Below are 22,343 nucleotides of genomic sequence, written 5' to 3'. Positions count from 1 at the left end.
TTCAGGCAACTGAATCACAGAATCACAGAATCATAGAATGTTGGGGGTTGGAAGGGACTCTATGGGTCATCTAGTCCAAGCCCCCTGCCGAAGCAGGGTCTCCTACAGCAGGCTGCACAGGACCTTATCCAGGTGGGTCTTGAATATCTCCAGAGAAGGAGACTCCATAACCTCTCTGGGCAACCTGTTCCAGTGCCCCGTCACCCTCAGATTGAAGAAGCTCTTCCTCATGTTCAACTGAATCAAGCGTCTTCAGAGGTACTCTGCTATAAGGCAGTTCAGTCCAGCAGAGAAAGGCACAATGGAATGTAAAGCGGAAACCTATGCAGATTTGTAACTCTCTCCAAGGTGCCTAATAGATAGGGCAAAGGGGCAACAGATGTACAGAATTGTCCATCTCAGCTCCTGAAAAGAAGAGTTCATCAAAGTGCAAGTTATGCTTTATCAGAAACAGGTTGTTGGACTCAACTTACTGGAGGTAACTGGTGAAAATTAGTTGTTTTCAATAACTAGCCAAATAAAATAATCTACCCTTCCCACCAGGGATTACTGTAATCTTAATATAGCTATGACTGCACACACTTCCCAAGTCTCTGATGTCAGATCTTGGCCCCGACATCAAGACTCTACATTCCACTTGGATTTTCTCAAATAGCTGCTGGCCTCTGATCATGGAAGCCCACTTGCTTTTGCTGCTGTACATCTGGAAAAAAACACTTTTGAATAAAGGAGTTTTGATAATGTTCTGAGCTTCAAGAGGGGGAAATACTGCACAGAAATCCTCAGAAACTCCACTTTAGGGGCACTCCAGTTTGAGTTAGAAAAAGACTGGACAAGGTCTAAACATGCATGTTGTGAAGCCAAAAGAGACAAAGCAAAGTCATATTGATACTGCAGGAGCCACTGGGTGCTGCCAATCCCCGGGGTATCATCAGGAGGCTTGCAGTATTTTCTCTTTGTCCTGACATGGTTAGTGCATCCCCATCAACAGAGAAGCAGAAACAGTAGGCTTCTAGTCATCTGGACTGTACAGAAAAAGAAAGACACTGAGCATCAGTAATCCAGGAGATAACTAACTGAGAAATTCAACTCCTGGTACTTTTTCAGAACGGTTTCATGATTTTTGCTGCTGGTTTTGCTTCTTTAGCTTTTGCTATTGCCAAAAGTGATGAGCAGCTATTGGTATTTCACCAGTGCAGTCTCTGTATGCCCACGAATAGACACCAACATATTGCAACTTAAGGCAGAACTCATTTGTCTGAAGCTTGCTGCCCAGTCCCACGTGAAATACTTGAGCAGTGCTGGGACAGCATGTGGGCTAGATGGTAAAAGAAAGGGCTTATGGGAGACCTATACCTTCTGCACAGGCACTGGGGATCCCTAAACTATATTAAAGAGTGCAAGGGCAGCACTTCTACCTGTGGGCAGCTAAATTAAAACTCAATGTTCCAGTTACCATAATGAAATGACTGGAGTTCCACGCGTTAATCTGCAGATCAATCCCACCCTGGGGACATTTTTACAGGACAAAAGGAGGGTCTGCATGCAGTTTTTACTAACAGATGAAGGGTGCTGGGAGTCTAGCTGTCCTTTGTGTAACGTCTTCCTCCGTTCCTGTGTCTGGGAGAAAGAAATGCATCTTGAATGAAGGAGCCATCCTGTTGTTCCAGGGAAGAGACACTGTTCTTAATTTTCTTTTCTATCTTCTAGTCTCCCAAGCAAGAACATCCACATCATCAGTTCTGGGTTTGCTGGACCCTACAAGCCAAGGCTTGGAGTACTGAGCCGGGGACACAGTGAACTCTGGTTGCATCTGCCAATAACAAACAATTTGGACATACTTCACCTAATGAAAACTAATGCATTGTGCAATTCCTGGGACTGCAAATACGTTGTAGGGCAGCTTTTCAACCCACTTGCTATCTTAGGTGCCCTATCCATATAAAGGAGGTACATGGGTCATCAGACTCATCTGGGTGTTCATTCGAGAACACAGACTCAGAACACAACTGCAGAGCTGGGGTTTCAAAACCCAATAGCTTTAATCTTCCTGTGAAGAGTATAAACTTTTCCCTGAGGCTCAGCTATGGTCAGAGCCAAAAACACATCTCAGTGGCACAAGCTCATGAGCTTGCCTCTGCCATGGCAGAAGGTTCTTCAGTCAGCAAAGATCTTCCAGACAAGGCAGGGCAGGCTATTGCCAGCAGGCATCATGTTTGAGGACAGGAGTTGTTAAGAAGTTCTTCCCAGCTCCACAGCCTACCAGCTATAGACAAGTGAAAAATGAGGATATTCTGTTCAGCAGCCCGTGCCTGCCCACCGCAATGAAAAATAGTGTTCATGATCATCTGGTTCTTGCCATTAACTTCCCCTGACTGGGTTTCCTTCCTCAGAGGGTTCCTTCCTGCCCAGAACATCCCATTCCCAGCCCTGCACACATTACTGAGGATTGCTATTTGTAGATGAGGATTTATGGCACTTTAACATAGTACAAAGCTGGAATGCTTTTAAACAGAGCGAAACTGGCACTGAGGTATGGCTGTGCCTTGTGCATCCCTCGTAGATTCATTGAGCTATGACTATTTCTGAGAGAAAACGGCTTCGCTAAGTGTGGAAATGCAGCTTTGTCTCTTCATTTCGTTCCTAAATTCCCACGCTTGGGATCAAGGGAATCACACATAAGACACAGCAGTGGCAGTGGCGGAGAGTGAGGAAAGAGAAAAAGCAAAAAAGCCTAAAATCGAATATTAGTACCTTATTATAAGGCATATATTCTAATACAAAGCCTAGTCTTTCAATAATCATAGCTGCATTTACTGTCACTTGCAACTGATGGGCTTTGCATGCCCACAAGACGGCAGGCGAGGAGGAAGTGCTCTTCGCCCACAGCCTTCCCAACCTGGGCAAGGACCCATCCACTGCCGCATGCTCCCAGCACACCTGTCCAGCTACATATCTGAGGCTGAGCCTTTCACCGTGCTTTAGGGAAATGAAACTCAATGATCTTGTCCCGTTTATTCACAGCGACCCTCCAGACTATAACTGTGATTATATGGACTGGAAATACTCTTGTGGGTGAATAAATGAAATAAAAAGCACTTAAAAAAATAAATCTGCAAGACATTTGAGAGTTCTGGATGATGTTTATCATATTGCTGTATTTCTGGTCCAGCTGATTTTTTTTTGTACTTCAGCCTTAGGGAAAGATATGTGTCACATATCCTTGGTGGTAAAAGTTGCTGTCAGACAGCTGTTACTAGAGTTATTTGACAGCAGCATCTCATGCCACATCTAAACAGTGTGACTAGATAAGACCAAACACAGGAAGTGAACAGATGAGTGTCTTTAATTTCTTCTAAATGTACATGCTTTTTCCATAAACATAGCTAGATGTCCCCTAGATTTAGCCCAGCACCAGCTCCAGGCCTTGCTCCACCAAATTAAATACAGTACAAGAAAGGGATAGAAAATATAAGGAAGTGCTTCCCTCAGCATCAGAGTACATCAAAATGTACAGCGCTTCTCTGAAAAGCCATTGTTTAAAAGGCAACGAAGGTCAAAGTTGGCTCCCCAAGTACAGAAAACCCCTGGGATGGCATAATTAACTCCTTAATACACGGAGACAAAGCAGGAATATCTTACTGGTCCTTCTGCCGAGGAGATGTGAGAAAAAAAGCCGCAACACTTCTGAGGAGTAGGGAAATTACCCTTGACCTAGGATCCAAGCTGCTGTGGATTAAAACTCTTTGGAACGAGAAGACCCTCATATCTTTTTGCTCTTTGAAATCACAGTAATTTGCATCTTCAATGGCATAATAATTAAATCCAGCTGGAATGGTTTTTTAATTAAAATCATACTTTGCTTATCAGAGTGAGAACGCTTAACTGATTACAACAGAAATGTGGAAACCTCTGGCATCCTGTTCCCCTTTCTCCAGCCAGGCTGCACAGCAAACTCACTTGGCTAAACTATGTGTAACCCTTCGAAGACCGTCCCACATGAGCTCTCATCACCCCGTCTATAGACAAGAAAAAGTCATATAGGACTTACAGAGTCTCTATAAAAAGGTATATACAAAAGCACTCTTTCTGGATGAACCTGCTGGAGTTCACACTTGTTTTAGTTTGCTGACTCCTGGAAATTCCCTACGGAAGCAAAGAATCTCTATACATTTAATTTCAACTCCTTGGCTGTGCAGTTATTTATCTTCATAGAGAACTGAAAGGTTTCCCACTGTCTCAAAAGCACCCTCAGACCAAAGGCTGAAACCATATACCTGACCCATTCCTAGCAGATATACTCCACCGTCCCACTCCATCGGTTAAGGACCTCTTTTTTTCCCCAAGCACTGTCATCCAGGCTTATTGCCAGAGTCCCCTTATTTTGCCTCTCCATAGGGTGACAACAAAATTCACAGGTCATGATATGGGCAAGGGCAGGTCACACAAGCTGTGCCACCCACCCACCTCGAGGTGAACATCTCCTGCGCCACAGCCTCTGGGCCACGGGGAGGACTGCTGTTGCCTGTGCTACCTTTGGGTTTCAGCCTTTCAGGGTTGCTCCCGTAACAATTTTCATGAGCATTAATCTCACAGTCAGATCCTCAGACGGCACAGCACAGCAATGTTAACGTCAGTGAAGCTAAGCTGATTTATTCTGGCTGAGGACGGTAACGGCTGGGTAGGATTTTCCCAAGCACAACTATTAGTTAAATTCCTAGGGCCGAACGAATATGTGACTGAGTGCCTGTATGCTTTTATCTTTCTGTTTTCAGTGCCAGCTCCTGCTAGGGAAAGGGATGCTGAGGCAGATGCTAGAACTGAGGTCTTGAACCCGTGCTGTTTGCAATGATCCTGCGGGACTTTCCATCAGAACAGCACTGTTACAGGAACTCAGCAGCATTTTCCTCACAGACAGATAGGAGATCAGATGTTACTTCAACTGGGAAAGTTACTCTATTTTTAGGTCCAGTAAGACCATTGCAACCACAAGGTGCTGGACTGCAGGGGCTGAAATAACCATGAAATCATAGAACAGCATCATAGAGCAGTATGTGTTGGAAGAGACCTTAAAGATCATCTAGTTCCAACCCCACTGCCGTGGGCAGGGACCCCTTCCACTAGACAACATTGCTCAAAGCCCCGTCCAGCCTGGCCTTGAACACTTTCACGGAAGGGGCATCCACTGCTTCTCTGGGCAACCTGTTCCAGTGCCATACCATCCTCAGCGTAAAGAATCTCTTTCTTATATCTAATCTAAATCTCCCCTCTTACAGTCTGAAACCATTACCCCTTTTCCTATCACTCCATGACCTTGTCAAAGGTCTTTCTCCAGCTTTCTTGCAGGACCCTTCAGATAATGGAAGGCTACAATAAGGTCTCCCTGCAGCCTTCTCTTCTCCAGGCTGAACAGCCCCATCTCTCTTAGCCTTTCCTCATAGCAGAGGGGTTCCAGCCCTCAGATCATTTCTGTGGCCTCCTCTGGCCCCGCTCCAACAGCTCCATGTCTGTTCTGTGCTGAGGGCTCCAGAGCTGGACGCAGGACTCCCGGGGGGTTCTCACCAGAGTGAGGCAGGGGGGCAGAATCCTCTCCCTCTCCCTGCTGCCCACGCTGCTGGGTATGAAGCCCAGGGTACAGCTGGCCTTCTGGGCTGCCAGCACACACTGCCGGGTCATGATGAGCTTCTTGTAAACAACCATCTCCCGAACAAACCCCCAAACACACAGGCTGATTTCTAAGTGTCTCCCACATCATAAAGAAAATGCAGTTTTACCCTTGCAGCTCCTCCTGCCCTTTCCCTCCTGATACCCAGATGTGCTGCTTTCAGTCACACGGTTTAAATGCCACCCTTTTGCAGGAAAACATAACTTGGAGGTAACCCACTGATATACTCCACAGGAGACACCAAAACCCTGATGTCATTGGTCAAGATCTTCTTAGATTCTTAAGGACTTTTAAACTCTAGACTTAGTCAAATATTCTATCTCCAGGCCTGGAATTTTTCTGTCCCAGTTAAATGTGCTGCTGTCAAAGTGAGTTAGAAATCCCCAGACTCGACGACTGAATATGCTTCAAACTAACAGTTGTGACCAAACAGCTTTCAAAACTGAAACTCTTCCCTTAACAATATCTGATCTATGATCTAAAATATACGTCATTATCCCTCCTGAGAGTGTCAGTCTTCTGACACGCAAATCAGGGAAGTGGTATTTTCCTCCTTCCCAGAAATGGCTGTGCCATAATTTAAAGATGTGGCACATTCTGGCCATTTTCTGGCCTGAAAAAGAAAGTTTAAAAACAATCCATATAATTTCTTTATTCACTTTCTGTCAAGAAAAATAACATAGAACTTGTTAACTTTTCCAGTGCCTTGATGGGAAGAAAAAAGGGAAAATCTACTTTATTTTTTCTCCCTCATCATTCAAGAACTAGAATCCCCAAGGATAAACATCTCACTCACCCTCTGCAAATTTACAAGGAAAAAACCCCACCTTCCTGAAAATGTTCCTTTAGTAAAAAGTTAGGGTTTTTGTTAAGCAAAATACTTCTGGAAGACAAACAGTCAGCAAGGTCTAATGTGATCAGTCAAGGTTCTTCATATAATGGCCTTAAGATTAATTAAATCTCCTTTGTAATCATGCACCCCACACTCCCAGGTCAGCTGCAGCCACGAATTAAGTGAGCTGTGCACAAGTATAATGGTTTCCCCACCGTAGATCTCACTGTCGCTGCACAATATCGCTTTTAATTTTCTCTCCCTCTCCTCCAATTTCTCACCCCTTGTAAGCAGCTGATCTCCCTGTGCATGTACAGTTGGCGATGGCTGACTGCATCTTTTCTGGAGAGAAGAACCATTTTTAAACTTGCTGTTGTTATTTTAGTACGGTGTGAAGGATCTGGGAGAGACTCTCTATTGCTCATATGAGAGCAATCAGAAATATTAATCCTCCTCTCTCTCCCATCTGAAACGAAAGATTTACAAGAAACACACCATATCTGCTCTATGAAACACCTTGCTGGGACTGTCAACCCAACCCCTGGCTGAACACTGAGCATATGGCCAGGGTCGTCCTGATGAAAACCTTTCCCTGTCTCTGCTCCCTAACAAAACAGTTTTTTCCCTTCATGGCCATGGTCTCTGTGTCAGCCTGAATGATGACACTGTTGGCTGGCACTGTGGATGGATCCCTCCAAACAAGGGGCAAAGGTGGGAGAGAGCAGTGACCCCTGTCACATGCAGAGCACAGGCTTTGTGTTTCCTGCCGTAGGAACATGTTCCACCGTGTACCCAAACGCACTCACACATACCTTCAAAAAAAAGAGACCAAGGGGAAGATTCTCAAGAGAGGCATCATCAGTGGGACCTTAGTGCTGGAGAACTGGCAAAGCTGCAATACTGGGGGGACAATATGAAACCCAGGAGAGATCCTTCCCACCTCTCAGTAAACCAATAGCTTTCCAAGATCACCTGTTTCCATCTCCTGCTCTCACTAGTCTTAAAGCCCAGCCAGCCTCCCATCACTGCACTGAGAGGTAGGTCCATACTGTGGTAACACCTCGCTCCTGTTAAAGGTGGTTTTGCCTTGCTAAGTCTTTCCTTAAGCAGGAAAGCCAGCATTGCATTGTGAACAGCATCACACCAACTGGTCTCCCTCCTTAGCAGATGAATAACATACGCATCATATAGGAAGGCTCCTTCAGAGGCACGCCCTGTGACAGACAGCACTTCCCTTTCAGAAACGGGCCAACCTCCACCACAAAAGAAGTTGGCTTTCTGGCTCTCAGTGCTACTCTTGGCAGACGGTTCTCACATCTCACTCCCCGCACCACTACAAACCTTCCCACACCCAGCCAAATGCAATCCCATCGAGCACACGCACACTGCTGCACTAGCACGAGCCCTTGACTTTAGAAGATGCTTCCATTCTAGGTGACCCTGCTTTGGCAGGGGGGTTGGACTAGGTGACCGACAGAGGTCCCTTCCAACCCCGAACATTCTGTGATTCTGTGATTCCTTGATGTTATCACAAGCGTACATGTAGGGGGTAACCACATTATCCCCCTGACATCAGTTTGCAAGGCTAACTTAGCCAAATGCTAACCACGAAATCTTTAGAACGTACACAGACAACGGTGAAAAGAAATAAGTGAAGGGTAAGTAAAGGAAGCATATTTTTCTCATTTCCTGATTGGATTTTAAGCATTCAGCCACCAGACCACCGCTAGCAGAAAGTTCATGTACAGAGCCTGGAACTGAACTAAGAACTCAGCTTCATCCTGGGCCTGAACCGTTGCCCCTCTCCCTCTGCAGCTGAATTTATTGGTTCATTTCCTTCTACTCATGGTTACTCCAGTGGACGCTTTCTTGCTGTATGTCTCCCCAGGCTACTCTGCAAGGGAAATAAGCTTTTATTTTTAGGTGCATTGTACTCCGACTGGTTGGGCTCTCCTCCCAGGGCTGCAATATATATTTAATACTTGTTTCCAGAGCTGACAGCCCAGGAAGCTTGAGTGGTGAACTGGCAGAGAAGAAATAATTACAAAGTAGAGGGGCACCAACCTGCCAAGCATTTTAATACCCCTTCTTGAAACAGAGACGTGACTTTTTAGCAGTCCTACAGTGGGGAAGAAAGCAAGCCTGAGTCAAAGACACAGTTGCTGTTTTATTGTGATGATGATTTCAGTTGTGCAACAACAAATCCTGTCAGATCTGCAGCAGAAAGGAACAGGAGGAGAAATACACCATTAGAGCAATATGCAGAGAAAAAACCTGCTAGGAAAAGGCAGCACAGCAGAGACAACCGCCCCTAGTTCTGGGATCCTTCTAGACATCAGTGATCCAAGTAGGATCAGCCGACCCAGTGGTCAATCTGCACAAGAGATTCAGCTCAGATGTGGGATTGTTCCACAACTGATCTACCTACAGGCTGAGGTTCCCAGCCTCTTTGCAGCTGGAACACGACTACTGCCCTCATGTTTCTCTTGCCTGCTGCTCCCACCTGTCCTTCCATATGGCACTATAACCTCCTCCTGTCCCCCACCCCAGCCCTCGCCACATCCCCAGGCAAATGCATTGCTGGGATCACAGGTCCTGGCCAGTCCCCGAGGCCTCCATCACAGCTGAAATGGCCACTTGGGCTCTTACCCCTTCTGCATCTCTTTTTCCAAAGAGTAAATACAGTGCTGTCAAGCACATTAGGTGTCTTTCCTTTAGGAAGTAACAGCCTTTACTCAGCTCTTTACTTTGCTACTCTTCCACAGCTGAATTTAGCATTTCTGGAAGATGCCCCTTCAATAAACCCTGGCTTTGTTTTATCTCCCTGTAACAACAATCTGTAGCAAAAAAAAATTTGAACAGACAACTAAAGATTCAGCTTTATAGTTAGGTTTAAAAATACTTCCAGATGCTTATTGGTCCCTTAAGACATTTCTAAGACTCAGGTCAAGTAGACCCAAGGCAGCAAGCTCTAATTTTTAATTTCCTTTCCATATACAGAACCATCAGGGCTTGGCTAACACAGTTTAACCACCAGAGCTGTCTGGCTCTGGGAAGAGCTTCCCAGTCAAAGGAGCACAGCAAAACTGAACTTTAAGAAGCGGAAGGTAAAGAACCGTATGAATACCATAGGAGCCCTGAAGGAGACAGAAAGGTTGTTCCCGCCTTATATCCCCAAGCTAGTAAGATCGAAATAAAAACAACAGTCAAGTTGGAAGGCACAAATACGTATGCCAACATTATGAATCTTCCTCACAGTGTGTAAATTTAATTATAGTGTAGATCACAATTTTCCAGCACAGCTTCAGCCCCTGACAGACATTCAGCCTAGCGTCTCCAAAAGAACTAGGTACCAAGATGAATGGATCTCTAAAAGTAACATCTCACACTACAGTTTTATTAACTGCTATTACAGCCATGATTGGCTGCTGATATATGGGACATAATATTTTTTTTATTAGAGTGACTAGTACAGCCAGAGGAAAAAAAAGCTTTCGAAGCTTTTTAACTTTGAAACACACTCAGGAAACTTCAGGACACACACAGGTCTGAAATAACTCTTCTGAGTTTAGTCAAGTTAGTTAATTACAGAAAAAAAAGACTAATTAGCACCTGCAGAGCAAACGAATCACTTAGCCAGGGAGGAGGTGATAGGATCATCAGCCCTTGTGGGACTTCGGGGGTGGATGAGAATTATCACCGCTGTGACAGCAAGAAACTGGAACATGATGAGACATGAAGAAAACTGTGGCATGTCATAAAAATCAATGTCTCCTCTGAGTTTGAGGTTTTTAATGCCCGGCAGAACTTTGAATATTAATTTGTGGGCTTAGCTTGCGGAGATGTGTTGTAGATCCATAATGCAGAAGGGTAGTAAGGATGGTTTTGCAATAAGCTACCCTCTCCAACCAACACACCTTCCTTTCGTGCTGTCCCACTGATAAACATCTTCTAGCTAAACCCAGAGCAACTGCTACTTAGCTTTGTTTCTCTTGCAGAGCTCAGGAAGTATTGCTATGCCTGAGTATTTATTTGTATTTTATATTTATAAATATATATATATATAAAATCTATATATTTCAGTTGTTCCAATATAAGCTGCTATTTCTCTTGACAAACCTTGACTCATCTGCATTGTACACAAACAGCCTAAAGATAAGCCCTTGAAAATCTGTTTGCTGAAACGCATCTGACTTCCCAGGGGAGGGTGGAGAGAGCGGGGCAAGGAGGAACAAAGTTTAACTTTGCCAAAAATGGTGCTGCGAAAGAAATGGTGTGTAGGGGATGAAAGAGCAAGAATTCCTGTGCCCGTAAACGCAGCCCAGGCACCAACTGCAAAGCACCGGCTCCAGAAGGCAGAAAAAAAAGCTTTGCACAGAGAAATTTTGCAAAAAGGAAAATGTACAGCAGGAGTTAACAAGCAAAGCAAAAGAGAAGGGGTGGGAAAATTGTTGAAGAAGCATCGTTGCAGCACTGGAATTAAGTGTGTGGCATAGCTGAGATCCACATGGCTCTGCAGCCGTGCTTAACATCATTCTCCCCCCCAAAATGCAAGCAGCCTAGCAGTCAACACTTGAACACGTCAGTAATCCTTCACTTGGTGTTTGGCCTCCTTTCGGTGCCCTGTGAAGCTGGGAACTGTCTCAGCAGCAGCATTTTTCTCTGCCTTTGAGCATGTCAAGCAAGAAGAAAACCCGGTTCCATTGTGAAAAAAGCTGGAAAAGCCTAATTATGCCTAAGAGCCAGGGTGAAAATGAAAAATAACCAAATAAAGGGATGCAGATGTTGCAGGAAACAAGTGGCTTGTTTCAGCGTTGGCTCTTTCGCCCTCGCATCTTGCTTTGAAATGACCCTGGGACAACAGTGAACCCCTGCGACCTCCCCAGGGAGGCAGCCCCAAAGGGGTGCCCAGCCAGCGCCAGGCTGGTGGAGGGCTTCCATCACTCAGTCCCAGCGTGTGGCAGGACTCAGAATGTGGAAGAAAACAGCCACATCCCTCTGTATTTATCCAGTGGAGGGCTACAAGGATGATGAGGGGACTGGAACATCTCTCCTATGAGGAGAGGCTGAGGGAGCTGGGCTTGTTCAGCCTGGAGAAGAAAAGGCTGAGGGGACCTAATATATACTTACAAATATCTGAAGGGTGGGTGTCAGGAGGATGGGGACAAGCTCTTTTCAGTGGTGCCCAGTGACAGGACAAGGGGCAGTGGGCACAAACTGAAGCACAGGAAGTTCCATCTGAACATGAGGAAGAATTTCTTCCCTCTGAGGGTGACGGAGCACTGGAACAGGCTGCCCAGAGGGGCTGGGGAGTCTCCTTCTCTGGAGATATTCAAGACCCGCCGGGACAAGATCCTGTGCAGCCTGCTGTAGGTGACCCTGCTTCGGCAGGAGGGTTGGACTGGGTGACCCCCAGAGGTCCCTTCCAACCCCTACCATTCTGTGATTCTGTGATTGTGTGATTCTGCATTCCTTGCTGAATCATCCCAAATGACAAGCCCCACTTTACAGGAGAAGAAGTAGCCAAGAAACACTGGGCACAGCTCAGGAGCGCAGTCACTGATGGCAAGGAGGATGAAGTGACTTTAGCAGCAGGACACTGGTGACCAGATCAGCTAGCGCTGCTGCAGCCCCACGGCTGAGTGGTTTGGACGAGGACTGAACGGTCCCGGGGAAAATCTTGTTCAGTCCCTCCCTCTGCAAGAGGCACATCTGCCAGGGCAGTGGGGTTTTATCTCTGCTTAGCAAACTCTTGCGGGCTGTGAAAGGTGACTTTAATTAAAAAACAAACAAACAAAAAAAACCCCTAAAACTATACATATGTCCCACAAAGCCATGAATGAGATGAACTTTCTAAAGGGGTTGGTTCACTCCTCCCCTGCTAAATGGCTAGGGGTCTGTAATGGGAAAGAGCCTGCAAAAAACAATCCCCACATTCACTTCAAATCTGAGTTGAATTTGGCTACAGCAAAATAAAGGTGGAAGACGTTTAATCTCCAGCAGGATCTGGATTCTGGCTGTTTCCAAGTTGAGTACATAAAAATGCTGAGTGTCAGTGTTGAAGCAGCTTTTAATTTTGGTGCAACTGTATGGAGTTGTTACAGATTTTTTGGGAGGGAGCATCATATTCAGTGTATTTCATTTTGCTTCCTTTTGTCTTGCAAAGGGATGTATTCCTTAAAGTTTGAGCTGCAGCAGTCTGGTCACTTAGGAAAGATGAAATGAAAGCTGCTTTTCAGTAATGAAAAAAGCAGGCTGCAGGGAAAAGCTCAGCATGAGCAGATTTTCTTCTTTTTTTCATTCTTACACAACACAAGAGAAACCTGGGGAGTGATTCAGCTGGCAGCTGAACATCTCTAAAGGTAGGTGTCTACCTCAGGGGACTGAACTGACACTGTAATGTCAACGAGGGTTCAAAAAGGTGCATCATGGCGGTTTGTGGTGCCATCTGAGATAAATAACTTTATTTTCTGTGTTCATGGCATCCACGTGGGGCTGGCACATAACAGCATCTACGGGGTCTTTGCCCTCCAGAAAGGAATAACGTGGGACAAAGGGATATTTTCCTCCATCTCAAATGGACCGAGGTGCCCAAGAGCGAGCAGCCGACCTGAACGTGAAACACAGAACTGCTGAAACATAGGTGTCCTAATCTGCAGGGTGAATCCCACCCCGAGGTCACCTGCAAGGAAGCTCACAGACTGATTAGCTGTGATAGACTATGACATTTATAAGGGCCCTGGAGACACTCACTGCTCAGATGTTGGTTGTGATGTTACAGGTCACCAGGTATTAATTGAAACATCTGTTAAACACAGAATCAGGTTTGGAGCCCCAAAGAAATGTCTTTTTAAAACACACCCAGTAGATTTCAGCTTTACAAAGAAGACACTAAGTATTGATGTTTTCCCCTCCAGACAAGAATTATATTTAAATAGATTTTTTTTCCCCTTCCCTCTTGATGAGATACAATTTAGCAAGGATGAAGACTGAAAAAATGTAGAGCTCATACTCAGCTTCACGTCTGACTGTAAGGAGTAGGACAAAATGCAAGAAGGGGGTCATGGGGACGGTGGCGCAGCAAACAGAGTTGGGGTCTCCATATTCAGTTCCTTTGGTTTCTTCTCAGCTATAAATTGATACAAATTAAAGAAGCCAAGGCATGACAACCAGAAGAGTTTATCAAAACAGCATCATCAAGTCTGTTGTCCAGCCCACTAGTGAAATGCATCAGAAAATATTCTCAATTTGGTTCTGAATTAGAAAATAATCCCACTTCAGTTGTAACGCTTGAGTTCAAATGCAAATGACAGAAGTGCAAGTCTCCATCTCCCAGCAGTGCAACCAGTGAAATGGATGGTTAGTGACTACCCTGGGGGTGAGAAATCTACCTAAGGTGACTAATGGAGGAGTTTTAGGCTGTTAACAACCACTGTTTCAGATGGCTGGTAAAGCGCCTTTGTTAATGTAAAGCAGATCAGGGTGTCTAAAAATTCATGTACAGATCAGAAGCTAAAATAGGTCCTTCAGTCCTACAAATACTATATATATAAAAGTTAATGCTGTAGATAAAATCTGGCACAATAAACCACCAGTAAAGCAGCACTAATGTGCGTTTTGAAGCCTTAGGCAACCCACAATGCATATCCCCGCACACAAAAATGCCTTAAATTCACTTTATAAACCAACCATCTAAAAATTACTGGACTGAGTTCTGATGTCACCTACGCTAACTTCATATCAGGGCTGCACTGACTTCAGGGCACTACATTTGCCTTGCATCTGCACGACTAATGGATAAGTGGGGGGAAGAGTATTGGAGGCAGGAGCCGTAACCGCAAGGAAGTATCGCACCTGCTTCTGCCTCTTAACCTTACCTGATCGCTTCCAGCAGGTCAAGCCCTGTTCACATAGGCTATTTATATTTGTGCAAATTGGCAATTATTAAACATAAGTGCTCTTGCTATTATAGCTCTTCCCTCATTAGGATTTATGCATGAGGCTAAGCAGTTTAAAAGTGATTTGTAGCAAAGCTAATAGCCAGTAGACGCTTCTAATAAAGCTGAAGTTTCAGGACAGAATATCTTGGTACTTTATTAACAACATCCTTATCAGAAAGAAACTTTGCACTATTTTTACATCTCCAGAAGCCTTTAGGTTTTTCTAAAAACCCGGTGCTGAAGAAGTCTGATATTTCTCCGTTCAACAAATAAAAGGGCTGCATAACAATGCAAGGAGCATCCAGCATGCGGTGGCTTCAGGGAGCCCATCTTCTTCTCACACCTCCCCCAAGGCTTTTGCCGAGCACTAATGCATGAATTCTCCCTATGTCATGGATCTGTAATGTGAAAGGTGAAGCTCATGTCCAGAGAGATGAATTATGCCAGAGAAATTCCTGGTGGTCAGGCATGAAGCCAAGCAAGCCTCAGGTTGCTCCAAAAGGGAACTGCTGACAAGAAAACTCAGCTGGTGAACAGCCTTCCTCCACCACGCACAAGACCTCTCTGCTATGGCATTAGCTGTGTTAGCTCTGGATGGAGGCCAGTCTGGTGGCTGGCATCTCTTCGCTGCTCCTCTCGTACCTCGAAACGAAGGGTCTCATTTTTCTTCTACTGAAATCCCCTGGGATCTCATTTTCAGAGGCAATGACATCTCCCCTCTTGGCTTGGATCCCGCCTAAATGAAGCTGTGAGACCTCGTGACTTCTGGAAAACATCTGGGAGCATGGAAGGGAGGGAGGAGTGAAACGGCAAGTGCTCAGCACTCACTGAGGAAAACTCTGCCCAGCTGCGTGGGGCAGGAGGAAAAACCAGTGCCATGGCACAGGCAGGGTTGGCAAGTCTCACGGAAGGAGCAGGAGCTTCTGACCTGCCTGTCTGTGTGTCCACCCCTGCTCTGCATCCCAACTACTGGGCCAGAACTCCATCCCCTCCTGCTCTGGGGTCTCCAGGCATCTCTGACCCATTTTGTCTATATTTTTAGCCCACAACTGAGGAGTTTTCTTGGATGTTTTTCCTAGATTTTGGTTCTTATGAAGGACTTTCCTCATGTTTCCAATATGGAGGAGAGAAAGTTGATAAGACCAGAGAATGAAGCTATATTTAATCACCAACCTGTCCCAGGCATTGGAAAACCACATGTCCATTTCCACTGCGCCAGAGTGGCGCAGCAGCGATCCCATTCGCAGCAGAGAAATGTCACTGCCACACATTTGCTGACTTGGTCTGAGGGCAGGATGTGACCTACTGTGTTCATAAAACCAAGCTAAGCCCTTCTCCTCACCAGAACTTCAGTATCAGTTTTTATTTCGCACAGATAATTTGACTCCTTTCCTGAATTTGAGCCACAGATGCCACGCAGAGTGCGACAAATCTCCTCTGAGTGTGCTCAGGTCTGACTCAAAAAGCATCATCTCGTTCTTGGGTCTCACTGATCTATGCAGTGTCTGCTACCCTACCTCAGACTGCCAATAAATGGGACACTTGATGCTGAACAGGGAGATATTCTTCCTGTCCCTCTTCCCTCTCTTCTCCATCTCTAACAGAGATTTGTATCTGGAAGTTAGCCGAAATACCAGGTAACTTCCCAGTCCTACTAGACTAAGTCAGCATATGATGTGGCAAATGGAAGATTGATTTCCACAAGATACCAGTCTTCCCAGTTGTTTCTGATGGACACCATCTGGTAAAGGAAAAAAGCTGTCCTTTTTCTTTTTTTCCCCCTGAAAAATCATACAAACTCTCTATGCTTACAATGTCCAAGGCAGCCTTGCAATCAGTGCCTCAGGAGAGCTGAAACACCTCTTTCATGACACCGGTCCCATCACTTACTCATACCCCAGTTGCCCACTTGCCAAGTGTGCAGAACACCTCCCTACTTTGCATCCACCAACCACTGTGACCCCTCCTTGGATACTGGAGCGAGAAGAGACAAATACCATTCAGCAAAGTCACGCCACTACAAAAACAAGAACAAAATAAACACAAAAAACAACGGAAACAAGAACAAAATGTAACAGCGGCCTCACAAGTCAGCACTGGATGGGCTTAGCACGAAACGCAGCACACCCTACTTAGCATTTTTATCTGGTGCAGCCCTCTGGCTGTCACACCACTGCTGATACTACAACGGGAAGGACTTTGAATGAGAGCTTTCTAAAGCACTGTAAAAAGGGGGGAAAAGGAAACGACATCAAGATATGCACCCAAATTCACCAGCCCGGCAGCTTTCTCTGTCCATGGTCCCATCTGCCTCCTGATGCTGAATATTTGGCAACTATCCCTTTTTTTAAAAAACACCCTGGTGGACTCTTCTCTTTCTACGATCCATCACGATTCCCCTCCCGACTGGTTCTCCATGGTTTTCCTGCTAGAGACAGACCTCTGGGCTGCAGGGAGGGTGTGATAATTGTGGTGTGAATCCCCCCTGCTGACATGCTGGTGGGCTGGAGTAACACACTGCTGGAAACAGCTTTTAATGTTCTACATAGGGGTTTTTTTTCTCAGATACTGTTGTTTTTGCCTGTTTTGCTCTTCTGCCTTGTTGTGCCCTAAATAAGTTTCTAAAATACATGCACTCCTGAAAATATGTAGTCTGAAAACTTTCAGTGTTATAGAGAGGCAGTGAGACTTTCCAAGCTACCCAGATATGGGGTTGGGCAACTGGTTCTCCTAGATGGCTATAAATAAAGTCAGTCATGCATTTATACACATACGAATTTAAGAAGTCATATACCCGGTAACACATCGAGGTTTTGTGGCAAGGCCTTTGCTAAACATGTGTTGTCATTGCTAAAGGACCTTTGTGCTGGATGCAGGAAATAGGCTAGAGGATGCCAGAGAGCACCTTGTCTCCTCACCAGAAACATTGACTACTTGGGTTTAAGTGTATTTAACTCACTTCTCAGGTTCGCAGACAATGACAGGATGACAGAGACGCAAATACAGATGAAGCAGTTGTGCTGTGAGCTTAAATTTCACTGATTTTTTACACTCAGACTGCTAAAGGATCAGATCTGAATTTTTTATGCCTTTCCATTGTGTGCCTACTTCATGGCTGGAGCAGAATAAAACTCTGAAGAAAAGCACAAATTACACCAGCTGGACAGACCTGGCTAATTCAACGAGCTTGCAGTCTGAAGACATGTGGAACCCACCAACTGCTCGAATTATCCACATCCCATTTACTAGATACACAATGAAAAAAAAAAAAGGTATTCTAATATACATCTCCCTGGGCCAGATTATTTTAGTTACAGCCCTGAAAATGTAAACCAACCCACTAGAACCTAATAGGGATTGTTCTGGATTTACACCATGCCGCCTCCCCACCAACTTTCGCACTTCAAGATAAGCTGAGCATTGCAGGAGGCAAGTCTCTGGTGAGCATGGTCTGATGAGCTACAGCAAATGAGATTTGCCTGATTTCCCTTTTTTCCACATTTGTAGATCACGAGAGGCCGAGGTGAAAGTTTATAACAGCAATTAGAAACCACATGGCTGCAACAGTTTTACAGCACTGAACTTCTCGATCAGCCTATCGTTCTCTGTTTCAGAGTTTTTCCAAGGACATACCAATAAACATTATCACAACAAATTATAAGAAAAAAAAACTCTGCTGAGCCATAGTAGGTCCCAGAGCCAGGTTGTTACAACTGCAGAGCTACTTTTGCTTTAAAAAAGAGCCTGAGAAACAAAAACAACAGGGATTTTCGCTAGCATTGAGGCACTCCAGTATTAGTCACCTTGCAGATCAGCTCTGATGCAGAGCATGTGAATCTCTAACCCACCAGTATCAGCCAGGTCTCAGGAACATTAACACCACGACAGAATGAGAAAGGAACTCAGAATGAGAAAGAAACCGTTGTTTCCACTAAACCTAGCACAAGGAAGCTAGATAAAGTACGAAACATCAAGATAATAAGAGGGTTGAAAAGGAATAAGTACAGGATTGCACCTAGGCTATGTCCTGCCATTGTCCCAAAGCTTTAGGGCTTTGTGCTTATTGATGGCAACGATCAACCCCGGAGCATCAGCATCAGGGCCCGAGACTGCCACCACTTGCATGTTGAACTTCAGCAGACTATGTGACCTAACCCTCTGCAGGATCTGGCCCCAGAGGACATCTTCATACCAATAGTGTTTAAAGAAATGGGATTTTTCCCGTGTGCTTCAGTGGAAGCGGGAACTGGAGGAGCTCCAGCAGCTGACGGGAGCGCTGCCCCCTTCTCATTTCCCCAGTTCCAGCCCTGGACTTGAGCTATTTTGGATTTTCCCTAAAGCAAAGTCTGTAGAATTCCAGGAACTAATGGCCAGTCATTTTTTAAATGCTTTAATCCATTTTCCCAGCCTGTTCTTCCTCAAAGAAAGTCTTCGACAATGCAGAAATCTGGGTGGCTCACGGTGACAGCCAAAATGCTTTACGTAAATCCTTTTATTTCCTTTCTTCAGGGACAAGGGGGGAAGAGTGGAGAAATGAGTGATGCAGTGTCAAATCTGGGTTACCTTCCACTCTCTGAGGCTCGGCTTGGCTGGTCTGACTCTGCTTGCTGGGGATCCAAGCAGCTTCGAGGGAATCACCATCACGAAGCAGAGCAAACAGAAGCGACTTGTAACCAAGTACCGATGGCTCACGCTAGTTCCTGTGGGCAACCTCACCCAACCCAACAGGATGCTGGTGAAGTAACCTCACATTTCAAAGAGAGAAAACAAGTGTGGGAGCAGATTAGAAGTAAAAGGAAAACTCAGCCACAGCCAGCACCCAGCCCACTGAATAAAAATGAATGATGCCTCAACAGAAATCACACGGTGCAAGGCAACAAGCCACAAGAACAAAGCTTCAGTGAAATGTGCAGAAGCCCGTGTCTGCACTGTTTGCACAGAGAGTTGGCTTTTGCATGCACGTGTGTGTGTGCACACAAGGACACATCGCCAGGAGAAAGAATCCCGTTTGCTAACTGTGTGCTGAGCTATGAGCCATCTGCGGTGGGGGAGGAAACCGCACTGCCCCAGTCAGGGACCTGCAAGCGTGGAAATTCTAAGCAGAAGGGACACAGCAGCCAGCAAACGCATCCTTTGCTCCCAGCTTCTGCCCTGTCCTCCAACAGCGCATCCACGTGAGGGTTTGGTGTCAGAGAGCAGCACTTCGTTGAACTTCTCACCAGCGGTTCTTCCACCGGGGGGGAAGGTCCCACCCCAGAGCCCCCCGCCCTGCAGCTGAATCCCCCTCTGGGAAATTTCATCCCGTTATCCCCAGTTGTTTGTTTTTTTTTTTTTTTGGGGGGGGGAGCTTAGCACGGAACCATCAAGCTCCCGAACAGAAACCAATCCGAAAGCCAGGCTGCAAACCCGAACGACAGCAAAACCAAGAGCCGGTTCTGAAATCACTCTAAAACCTCTCCAGCTGAAGAAATCCTCTCCTGAAGAGGAAGCGTACCTTGAACAAGCAGAAAATTAAGCGATTGCTGTTTTCTAGATTATTGAGGGGGGGGAAGCAAAGCCGGCAGAGATACACCTGCCTCTACCCAACGCACTTTCAAAGTTGCCCAAAGTTTGCCCCAGGCTCACCCGACGAACCCCGCGCGTAAGGAGCGGGCACCCGGGCAGAGCCGGCACCGCGGCCGCGGGGCTCAGCCCCGCAGGGTCCCGCCGGGAGCACTCACCGCGGAGAGGAGGCAGCCGAGCAGCGGCACCGCGACTCCCAGGACCGCGTACCCCATGCTGCCGGAGCCGGGGACACACCGCACCGCAACCTCACGCCGGAGCGGCCTCGGAGGGCAGCGCGGGGCTCCGGGGCCGGAGCCGGGCTGAGAGCATCCAGGGAGGGAGGTGAGGAGGGAGGCGACAGCTACGAGCCAGCTGCACGCTACGCTGCTCCGCACCGCACCGCACCGCACCGCACCGCTCCGCTCCGCCGCCCCCGGCCGCCTCCCTGCGCGGGGCGGGGCCGCCCCGCCTCCCTCCCGCCCCCGCCCGCCCCAGGTGCCGCGGGGAGGCTGCGCTGCCCGGGCTGTCCCCTCGGTCCCGCTCCGGCCCCGCTTCCTTCTCTCTCTTGCCACCCCTCTTCTCTCCCTCCCCCCCGCCTTCTGCCCCTTTCCCCCTTTATTCATTTTCCCGTCTTTTGCATCTTCCTCCTTTTTTCTCCTTTCTTTTTCTCCCGTTTTTCCTTCTTTCCCCTTCCTTTCTCTCCTTTTTCCCTCCCCCCCCCCCCCCCGGTTTTCCCCTTTTCTTTTTTCCTTCCTTTTTTTCCCATTCTTTCCCTTGTTTCCTTCTTATCCTTTTCCTCTCCTTCCTCTCTTTCCTCTCTTCCCCCTTTCTTTCCCGTTTTCCGTTTTTCCCTTGCACTGTTTCCCCTTTTCATTCCTCTTCCCTTTCTTCTTTATTTCCATTTTCCCATCTTTCTTTCCTCCTTTCCCCTTCTAGCCCTTCCCCCCCCTTTTTTCTTTTATCCCCATTTCTTTGTTTTTCCGCATTTTCACCCCTTTTTACCCTTTTGCCACTTATTACTCCTTTTCACCCTTTCCCTCCCTTTCTGCTTCCCCTTCACCTTTTTTATTTTCCTTCTTTCTTTTCTTTCCTTTTCATTTTACTTCATTAATAACTCACCTTTTCACCTTTTTTTTTTTCCTTTTTTTTTTTTTTTTTTATTTTATCTTTTAAAGTGTTGCAATGGGCTGGGGAGAAACCAAGCCTGAGGAAATAAGCAAAGCTTCATTTTCCATTTTCAACCACCAGCCGATGCAGTCACTATGGGATTCCTCCAGCTCCAGAGTGCGAAGCTTGCAGAGGCACAGCAAAAGCATCTCTCCTCTTTGCAGAGCCTGTGGCTCTCTGTTGGGTTCAACCCTGAGAGACGCTGAGGCGGGTGATGGGAAATGGCTTTGTCAGTAGTTGGAGGCAGAGGAGATGGCCCAAACATTCCCATGAGCTCTTTGAGTGGGTTGAGTTGTGCTGGGAAAGAGACCCGACACTGCTGGGAAGGGAGTGGAATGGTTGATTGGGGAATTTGGCTTCCTATGAAATAGCTACTTGGTTGGAAGGGGTTAGGTGGACCAAAGTTTGTAAATCCCAGCCTGATTCAGCGAATCTGTATGTCCTCTTTCTGTCCTTCTTCTAAGAAAATACAGAGAAAAATTCCAAGGTGCAGGTCAGTGATAAAACACCTCTGGATTCCTCATTTTGGAAAAAGAGTTCAAGACCAAGCTGACCCATATTTCTGATGCAAATGTGGAAATCCCTCCCCTCTCTAGCATGACGTGGAGCATTTCATTTTGTATTAAATACAATTCTTTTCAACTCAAGAGAAACCACAGGTACAGGCTTGCTTTAGCATGAAAAACCAAACAAGCCCCATAAATAAAGAGAACAATAAGAAAAATATTGTCCTTGCTGTTCTTTTCTCCTCAGTCCTGGTAGATTTTCAAGTTCAAACAGATGGACAGATTTGTTGTCTTTTAAACCACCTGACAAGAAGAGAAAACATAATCCCTGTATTTGGGAGGCCCTGGAGACAGCTCCCTAATTCCAGGCTATTCAACTTATACTACTAGGAAATCTGCTATTTTTAGAGAAAGGCCTTAGTGGGTTAAAACCCTAAAGATGTACCAGTCTCTAAAATCATTCACTTTTTAAAGACAACATGCAAAAGGTGACAAAAAACAGTTCAGTATCTCTTCCCCCTTTATATTTTTTCTGGAAAGTCCTGTGCTTTTGTTGGTATCTGAAAGATATTTTTTCTTTTTCCTTTTGCGTTTGATATGAAAAATTCCAGTCCTGCCTCTTGTTTCTCATCATAGGCCTGATGGTGGCTTATAATTGCCAGTGGAAAAAAGAAGGACAAGATGTTAAT

At 46.0% G+C, this 22,343-nt stretch overlaps 1 protein-coding gene across 1 annotated transcript in view; it reads right to left on the bottom strand.

The window, feature by feature from the left end:
• LOC104326238 (vasoactive intestinal polypeptide receptor) overlaps positions 1–20,421 on the bottom strand; it is a 116,154-nt gene extending 95,733 nt beyond the window's left edge. Inside the window, exon 1 of the mRNA XM_075419874.1 lies at positions 20,158–20,421. Coding sequence (XP_075275989.1) covers positions 20,158–20,214 — 57 coding nt within the window. The 5' untranslated portion in view covers positions 20,215–20,421. The remainder of the gene's footprint in view (positions 1–20,157) is intronic.
• Positions 20,422–22,343: the final 1,922 nt, after the last annotated feature.

Source organism: Opisthocomus hoazin, chromosome 4 (assembly GCF_030867145.1).
Source record: "Opisthocomus hoazin isolate bOpiHoa1 chromosome 4, bOpiHoa1.hap1, whole genome shotgun sequence".
In the NCBI taxonomy this organism is placed as follows: Eukaryota; Metazoa; Chordata; class Aves; order Opisthocomiformes; family Opisthocomidae; genus Opisthocomus; species Opisthocomus hoazin.
The sequence above is the reverse complement of the archived record's forward strand: the minus strand, read 5'-3'. Positions and strand labels throughout refer to the sequence as shown.